This window comes from Terrapene carolina, unplaced genomic scaffold (genome assembly GCF_002925995.2).
Source record: "Terrapene carolina triunguis isolate 2854851 unplaced genomic scaffold, T_m_triunguis-2.0 Scaffold69, whole genome shotgun sequence".
In the NCBI taxonomy this organism is placed as follows: domain Eukaryota; kingdom Metazoa; phylum Chordata; order Testudines; family Emydidae; genus Terrapene; species Terrapene triunguis.
The window spans coordinates 45,015,924-45,025,676 of NW_020664420.1; the positions used below are offsets into that span (position 1 = coordinate 45,015,924).

At 40.0% G+C, this 9,753-nt stretch overlaps 1 protein-coding gene across 3 annotated transcripts in view; it reads right to left on the reverse strand.

Annotated features, from left to right (window-relative positions):
* HAPLN1 (hyaluronan and proteoglycan link protein 1) overlaps positions 1–9,753 on the reverse strand; it is an 84,629-nt gene that overhangs the window by 35,077 nt on the left and 39,799 nt on the right. For all 3 annotated transcript variants that reach the window (XM_026649163.2, XM_026649161.2, XM_026649160.2), the window contains one exon: positions 6,884–7,007. In XM_026649163.2, the coding sequence (XP_026504948.1) occupies positions 6,884–6,980 (97 nt within the window). In that variant the 5' untranslated portion in view covers positions 6,981–7,007. The remainder of the gene's footprint in view (positions 1–6,883; positions 7,008–9,753) is intronic.

Sequence of the window (9,753 nt, forward strand, 5' to 3'; positions counted from 1 at the left end):
CTCCCAGTGTGGAGATGGTTACACCAGTATAGGGGTGCTTATACTGCTATAGCTTGTTTCTGTAAATGTAGGCCTAGTCTACACACAGTTTTATACCAATTTAACTATGTTGGTTACAGATCTGATTTTTTCCCCCAAGAGCATTCAATTGGTATAATCCCTAGTGTGGACACAGGTGTACCAGTATAAACATGACTATGCCAGTTTAGCTTACTCTCCTATATTTCCATTATCTTTATTCCAGTATAGTTAATAGCAGTACGGTTTTGTGTGTAGACCAGGGATCAGCAACCTTTCAGAAGTGGTGTGCTGAGTCTTCATTTAGTCACTCTAATTTAAGGTTTCGCGTGCCAGTAATACATTTTAACGTTTTTAGAAGGTCTCTTTCTATAAGTCTATAATATATAACTAAGCTATTGTTGTATGTAAAGTAAATAAGGTTTTTAAAATGTTTAAGAAGCTTCATTTAAAATTAAATTAATATGCAGAGCCCCCCCAGACCAGTGGCCAGGACCCAGGCAGTGTGAGTGCCACTGAAAATCAGCTCATGTGCCGCCTCTGGCACGCGTGCCATAGATTGCCTACTCCTGGTGTAGACAAACCCATAGGAGAATAAGCTATACTAGTATAAGGCACACTAATACACATAGACATATATCCAGTTATTAGGAAGAAACAGGAAATAGTAATGGAGGCTTCAATTATTAGAAATATAGATAGTTGGGTTTGTGATGACCAGGAGAACTTCATGGTGAATTCCCTACGAGGTGCGAAGGTTGTGGACCTCTCGAGATAGAATTATGTGCAGTCCTGGGAAGAAGCCAGAGGTTGTGGTACATGCAGGTACCAATGATACAGGGACAGGTAGGAGAGAAGTCATGGAGGCCAAATTTAGGCTCTTAGGTAAGAGACTGCAGTCCAGGATCTCCATGGTACATTCTTTGAAATGGTACCAGTTCCACATGCAGTTAGACAGGCAGAACTGCCAGGTTTCAATGTGTGGATGAGACAATGGTGTTTGGATTAGAGATTTAGATTTACTAGGAACTGGGCTCCACCAAATCAAAATGGAACCAGATTGCTGGCATGTAAAATTTAATAGGTTATAGAGGAGTTGTTAAACTAAGGGCTGGGGGAAAAGCCAATGCCAAGTAGCATATGGTTCAGAAAGATACATCCCTTGGAGAAGGAATTATTAAAGGGGATACTCTATATCCTAGTAAAGAGAAGAGGATAAATTAATAAAGCACGGGTAGGAACAAAAGAGAAACAAACAAAAAAAGTCCCATTCAATTACATTACATGAAGACAGACAACTAAATATTGACAAATGTTATAAGCGCTTATATAAAAATGCAAGAAGTCTAAATATTAAAATGGGTGAACTTGAGTACCTGGTATTAAATGATTATATTGATATAACAGGCATCACAGAAACTTAGTGAAATGATGATAATTCAATGGGACATAGTAACATCATGGTACAAAATATATAGGAATGACAGAGTAGGTCATGCTTGTGCGGGAATGGTATATATGTGAAAGAAAACATGGAGTCAAATATAGTGAAAGTCTTAAATGAATCAAACTGCACCATAGAATCTCTATGGATAGAAATTCCATGCTTGAATAATAAGAGTATAGCAGTAGGAATATACACTGACCACCTGATCAGGATGGTGATGGTGACTGAAATGGGGATTAGAGAGTCTACACAAACAGAAACCTCAATAACAATGGGGGATTTCAACTTTCCCCATATTGACTGGGTACATGTCACCTCAGGATGCAGAGATAAAATTTCTAGACTCTATTAATTACTGCTTCTCGGAGCAGCTGGCCCTGGAACCCACAAGGGGAGAGGCAATTGTTGATTTAGTCCTAAATGGCACACAGGATCTGATGCAAGAGGTGAATATAGCTGAACCACTCAGTAACAGCAACCATAATGTAATTAAATTTAACATCCTTGAAGGAGGGAAATACAAAGAAACCCACTACGGTAGCACTTAACTTCAGAAAGGGAACTGCACAAAAATGAGACTAGTTAAACTGAGATTAAAAGGAACAATCACAAGAATGAAATCCCTGCAAACAGCATAGAAACTTTTTTAAAACTATCATAATAGGGGCTCAAATTATATGTAACCCCCAAATAAAAAAATGGTAAGAGGACCAATAGAATGCCACCAGGGCAAAACAGAGTACAAGAGGCCATTTGAGACAAAAAAAAATCCTTTAAAAACTGGAAGTCAAATCCTACTGAGGAAAATAGAAAGCAGCATAAACTCTGGCAAGTCAAGTATAATTAGGCAGGCCAAAAAATAATTTGAAGAGCAACTAGCTAAAGACACAAGAACTAAACAGCAAAAAAATATTTAAGTACAAAAGAAGCAGAAAGCCTGCCAAACAATCAGTGTGGCCACTGGGCGATCGTGGTGTTAAAGGAGCACTTAAGGAAGACAAGGCTATTGTGGAGAAGCTACATGAATTCTTTGCATCGGCCTTCACTGCAGAGGATTTAATTTGAGGGAGATTCCCACACCTGAGCCTTTTTTTTAGGTGACTAATCTGATGAACTGTCCCAGACTGAAGTGCCAATAGAGGAGGTTTTGGAACAAATTGATAAATTAAACAGTAATAAGTCACCAGGGCCAGATGGTATTCACCCAAGAGTTCTGCAATTTCATATTGAGTTCCTTCGGAGCTACTGTGGTATGTAACCTATCGCTTAAATCAGCCTCTGTACCAGATGACTGGCAGATAGCTAACATGACACAAATTTTTAAAAAAGGTTCCAGAGGTGATCCTGGCAATAATAAGCCTGTAAACCTAACTTCAGTACCAGGCAAATTGGTTGAAACTATAGTAAAGTACAGAATTATCAGACATGTAGATGAATACAATACACTGGGGAAGAGTCAACACAGCTTTTGTAAAGGGAAATCATGCCTCGTCAATCTATAATTCTTTGAGGAGTCAACAGACATGTGGACAAGGATGATCCAGTGGACTTAGTATACTTGGACTTTCAGAAAACTTTTGATAAGGTCCCTCGTTAATCGTTCTTAAGCAAACTAAGCAGTCATGGGAGAAGAGGGAAGGTCCTCTCATGGATTAGTAACTGGTTAAAAGACAGGAAACAAAGGGTAGGAATAAACATAGGAATAAACGGTCAGTTTTCACAGTGGAGAGAGGTAAATAGCAGGGTCGACCCAGGAGCTATAGTGGGACCAGTGCTGTTCAACATGATCTGGAAAAAGGGGTAAACAGTGAGGTGGAAAAATTTGTAGATGATACAAAAGAAAGGACGTCCAAAGCAGACTGTGAAGAGTTACAAAGGGATCTCACAAAACTGGGTAGCTCAAGAAATTCGCAAGGCCAGCTTTTCTGATGAACAGGGTAGCCTGCCATGAACCAGAATCCATAGAACTTCTGTGGCTTTTGCAGTTTTTCATAGAGCAAATCACATTTAATACTTTAATACTTGGTTTGGGGAACCCCGGAGAGTGATGTTGTGCTTTGGAACCTTTATAAACTGAAGGAACTTCTCAAATTCAGAATCAAGAACCCAGTCCTGCAAGATGCTGAGTGACTTCCCCTCTCAGTAGGAGATGAAAGGGGCTCGGCACCTTACAGGATTGGATTGGAAGCATGCTAAAGTTGTGTGTGTGCAGACCAGGCCTAGAAAACACTGTCTGTGCCTTGTGTCTGTTAATGAAAAAATATTGGGACAGCAAATCATTTAAGAATTTTAATTAAACTGAAAAATTTTCAATACCATTTATTTTCTGACCTCAAAATCTCTGCTAACCTTTGCTTAAATTGAAATATTAACTCAACTTGCTCATTCTTCATTTTAGAATTCAGAAGTAATGTTACTGGTGGTGAAAGGTGCCAGATCAACAGCCTTGGAGACTGGAGTCTGCTGTCAATGAAGCAGGTAGTACCTGGGTAGCAGTACAACATATTTCCCTACGCTGACTTGCTTCTGAGTCGCAGACCTTTCATGGAGGATCATCTCAAAAGGTAAATTCTCTCTTTTACCAGTTTAATGTGAGGCCTCTAGGATGAAGCAATCAACAATGGGGCTAATTAGTGACATTGTGGTGGCATTTTTGTAATGGAGTCATCTGCCTATTAGGAAATAAACTGATAACTCAATGAATAGGCCATGCTCAGTTATCTGAATTGTGTGATTTTTGGTCACTAATGAGCTGGGACAGAGCTGAACCAAAGACCTACAGGAGAAGAGATGCTCTCTCTAAGGCTATCTCTATAGTGTGTATATTCTATTAGCAGCTTCCTACAATACCGGGCCAAATTCTGCTCTCAGTTATACTAGTATAAATCAGGAGTAGATCCACTGAAGTCAATCAAGTTACACTGAAAACATTGTAATTGAGAGAAGAGTCTGGCCCACTATCTTTTGAGATATCTAGCTACGTAGTCGATACAGTAACTATTAACATCAGTATCGCAGCTATCGATTGGCTAGATATGATGCAGTTGCTTGGATTTCCCCACCCTGACTGGGACTTCAATCAGAGTTAGCTGGCTGAACCCACAAAAGACAGAAGGACTGATTCAGATCTCAGCTACGCCAGTGTAAATCCAAAGTAACTCCACTGAAGTAAATGGAGTTATTCTGGATTTTCACCAGCATAATTGAGAGCAGAATTGGCCCAGACATTATGCTGATTGGCTGGGGGAAGCAACAAGAAGAAATAGCAGAGATTATTTCTTGCCCTTTGATTGTAGGAGTATGCCTGACTTTTGTAACTAAAAGTTCCCAGCTGAGGGATCCTGTTAAACATTCTGTGCAGTTTCTGGTTCTCAGACAGCAGCAGTGGCCAAGAGAACTTTTCTTCATCCACAGGCAGCTGGAAGGTTGCAACCTTTCCTTTTCAATGTGGACCCTGCTACAGTTATCCAGAACTTTGTAATCTCCAGACTGGAGTACTCCTGTGCATCGCTCCCTATGATGACAGTACCTGTAAACCTCTCAGAGACTTCAGCTGTGCTGAAGAATGCTGCTGCCTCCTTTATTTAGTGGTGCTTTTTGCATGTAGCATTTTACCCATGTGCTCCAGAGCCTGAACTGACTTCCATCTCGTTTCTAGGTCTGCAGTGTAGTTGTCTCTCTCATCAACAGAAATTGGTCCAATAAAAGATATTATCTCACCCACCTTCTCTGTACTCTATACTCACCATTCAGTTCAGATGATATGCAACAGCTAAATAAAGTTGTGTACATCCGCAAGTGGGGTTAGGGCATTTTCAGTGGATGACCCTCAACTCTGAAATTCACTCTTCCACTTGGTCTTAGAGAGCATGAATCAGCTGAACTTCAGGGCTCGTAATAAAGCTGGACTATAATAATTACTCAGGCTTTATTCTGAGGAGGTGAGTTGAGAGCAGAAGAGCTCAGATTTTGTGGGTGGGGAAGAGGTTTAGCAGATCTTTTGCCAGCTTTGAACTATTAGGCTATATCCTTTCATAGACTGAGTTGATTGTATGCAGAGAGACTGACAATAAGTGAATTGTACAGCTTGAAAAATAAACTCAAAGTAGTAGGTGAATAAGCAATTTTAAGAGGTGAAATTTAGGTACAGCTGCCTTTGGTTTTGTTTAAATGTTTGCTTCAGCACTAAGGGTGATCGTCTAAAAATATTAAAAAGTCCAGTGCTATGAAGCAATGAAGTGTTATGATGAGAAAGGAAGACTTATACATTAATTAGACACCAATGTCAAATATAAAATTCACTTTTGGGAATGAATGTTCACTGTCTCACAGTACCATTATGTCTTCAGTTTGATTTGCATATTTCTTTGACCTTCATAGCATGAATTTCTTTACAGTGAAACCAGCTCTCAGTGACTCTTATTTGACCTTGAAGATATAAGGGCCTGGTCCTAATAGGTGCAGAGCATTTACAAATCCCTGGAAAGTCATTGGGAGTTCCAAGTGCTCTGCACCTCTCGGTATCAAGCCTTAACTTGATATTTTACTTTTATAAGGAAGCTCAAATAACATAATTTGATGAGTAGTAAGAAAAAGGCACCAAACTTTTTTTTTCTCTCTCTCTCCCTCACACACACATACACAGAGCAGTAAAACACCACGTTTCTTAATTCTGCAAAATTTATATGTTAGAGCTATTATCTCAGCCAGTACAAATGAGGGAAGGCAAATCTTTGCCTGTCCTTATGGCATAAATGTCCTGGCTTTCCTCATACAGGATGACCCTCAACAACTGAAGCTGGGACTGAAAAAACATCTGCATTGTGCTGCAGACTCAAATCCTGATACAGCTCTAAGCTTTAGAATTCGAATGAACCCAACAAGATTATGCAGAGGGGCAGCATAACTCTACACATTAATTAGAGCTATGTGGAAGGACATATTTATTTTGGGGTAAGCTTTTTCTGATATTTGTGTTGCCTGATTCTGATTTCATTTCACTGTCTTTCTAAGTAACAATCAGCCATTATCATAATCTGTGATGTGAAGATTTGGTATGAGCCAGCCTTAAATTATATTTATGCCATAATAAAGTAAAGGTATTTAAATCTGCTGCAGTTGCTAATTACTTTAGACTGCATTCTATTTTTTTAAAAATATTCTGGCTTTTACTCACAAATTAATGCAATTATTGACTAACTGCTGTTAAAAGTAAGCAATGCAACTTTCATTTTCCGAATTTCTTTAAGAGTATAATAATGCAATAGAACAGAAGAAAAAGGGCTCAATATTAACAGTGTAAAAAAAAAAACAGTCAGTGCAGCAGGACTGAAAATTAAGGAACATTAAGCACAACAATATCTCTGAGGACTATTAATGTATTGGTAATTTCTGTTGCATATATCTGTATTTCCTTACCTTGGATGTGAATAATTCTGTCATGCTCCAGAGTGTAGTTGCCAGTATGTTCAGCCCAGCAGATAGAAATCAGCACCAGAAAAAGTAGACTCTTCATTTTTTATAGCCAAAAGAATCTTCTTCACTGTGAGAGCATCACATACAAAAAGGCTTGTGAATTTTGGAAGTCTTTAGTGTTGCACTGCACAACTTGTTACAGCCTGATCATGGTATAACGGGTCTATAAAATATTTAACCCTCTCTGCTGAAAAAGTTACAGTAGCTAGTATTTTAGACACAAAGACTGAAGCTTTTCTCATTAGAGTTACCTATATCCCGTTAAATGAAACTAGAAATCAAATAATATTTAACTCTATCTATGCAGAAGTGCAAATATGAACATATACAAGTACACATTAACATACACAAAATAAACTACTTGGAAGACCAAAGGTAAGCAATAACTGTGCTTCTAAAAATGTTTTAGTGTACTTTTGGTTTTCCAAAACTACTCCATATTGGTCTATTAATGCAAGTAACAATGATCTAATCTATAACCATATACTGTATAATACAAACAAATAAAAATGAATCCTTAGCAAGTAAATAGTATTTTCATGGCTTTTGGCATTTTAGTCCAGGCTGCAAGTTATCTTAGCAAACTGGGTGTTAAGTTTACTTGATCCAAACAGAAAAGATGACAGAATATTTGTCAGACAGATCACAAAAGGTATATTTTATTTCAGATCCACTTACCATTTTAAAGGGTGCCTAAGTATACAGTGAAATGTTGGGAACCATGAACAAAGTAGGTTAGAGTTCTATAGGCTACCACTGCAGTTGCCCTGATTGATTTTTCATTCATTTCTACCTAGAATGCTGACGCACTAACTTAGTGTGCCAGGTAGGGTCTCTGCAGTCAGCAGAGCTGAGCGCTGCAGGGAAAATCTCTGCCAGCCTCAGAGTAATAATTAGGCAAATGAAGACCTGAAATAGATAACAAGGCATAAAATACAAGAGGTCTTCTGCAGAGGGTTTAAGCTGATGTACTCTTCAGAGCAATCACTATTATAACACTGGATTCTCTAAATAGAGGAACATATTCTCAAACTTCGCCTTTCAAGAGACTAGGATTTTTTTTAATAAACTTCAAATAATGAGAATGTTATGAAACACAACTACTTATGACATACTTAGTATATTCTTACTGAATATAGCTTACTAATAGAGAAAGCACATTTTATTATCTTGTTTTCTTTTATCAGAGCTAGACATGAGTCTGACCTCAAACCCCAGATCCAAACACCCCCAAACTTAGGGGGGTGCTCACAGTCAGAACCTAGATCAAAATCTGAACTCTGCAAACAGTCTCTATCCCTATAATACACTAGCCCCTGGATGTAAATAAATTACTCATGAACATGAAGATGTTTCGAATCCAGATCCAAATGTGATTTGAGCCTATCTCTAGTCATAAGCTAACAAGCACAAATAGAGCAATTGTGCTGCTATTTTTTCCCCATAATAGACCTTTCACGTCAGCACTGCTGCAGAATGCTGGGGACAAGAACAAGGGCAGAATATTAACAAACAGGGGTCCAACTGTCCATGGACCCTTACCTTTGATAAAGATGAATCTTAGTGTTATCATGGATTCTAGAGTGAGATGACTTTAAAGTCTGATTTTTGCTTTCTTTAACAATGTTTGATGCATTGGTTCAGTGATCTCTTGGATAGCCTTTGCTGGAGTGGTTCTTATGTTTCCTGGCTGAATTTTTAAAGATGCTTTTCTCTAGTGAAACCCATACGAAACACATACAGCAATGTTATGCCACCTGCCCTGCCAACTGGTGACTCCCAATGTACTGACAACATTCCCTCTGATACGTACTGGGGTGAAACTGGCCCATTCTGTCGGCAGACATTGTACAAGTTTACCACAATAGCTCTACCAAGACATATCAGCTAACCCACTATGGGCTTTTCTTAAGCAGAAAGTACCAGTCATACAAAATTGCATGCTTGTGGACTAAGCCAGGATTTTAATGCATGTCTTCAGAGCCAGTCTTCCCCCACCCACACAAAATAATGCTGCCAGCTATTCCGAGCTGGGAAATGGCCCATAAGGGGCTGTTGCAGCCAGAACATAAATTAGAGAAACCCTGAGGCTAACCTAGTGTATTCTGAGAACTAGTCACACTCCTGAACAGGCTGTTACCAGGAGCACAAATATGGCTCCCATTTCCATTGATGTGCTTGGTGCAGGAGCAAAGAATCAGAAGTATCAGGCCTAGATGTCCAGTAACATCAATCACTTCTCAAATTCCCCCTCTTATTCTCCCATCAGGTTGCATACCACAGTCATACATATTTTTTTTCCATGACTCTTCTCCATAATTGTTTTGGTCAGGCAGGCTTTGCACAACCGGTCCTAGTGGCAGAGTGCAAGGTAGGCATGCATACCTCAGTGGTAGGGTTACCATCCGTCCGGGTTTCCCCGGACATGTCCGGCTTTTGGGTCTTTAAATAGCCGTCCGGGGGGAATTTGTAAAAAGCTAAAAATGTCCGGGATTTCCCCCCGGACGGCTATCTAAAGACCCAAAAGCGGCTGACAGGGCAGCCGCACCGGATTGAGCCGCTCAGGCAGCAAAAGCCCCTCCCCCGCTGCAGCTTCAGCACGCCGGTAGCAAAACGGGAGCAGGAGCTGTTTGTGCTGCTACAGCCCAGAAAGCCACCCCCCTGCCCATGGCAGCCGGCCCTGATTGGCCAGCCCTGCTCCCTCCCCCGCGCTGGGGGCGAGTCAAGAAACAGGGAGCAGGAGGGTTGGGTGGGGGTTCTGGGGGGACCTGTCAGGGGGCAGGGGTGTGAAGAGGGATTGGGGCAGTCAGGGG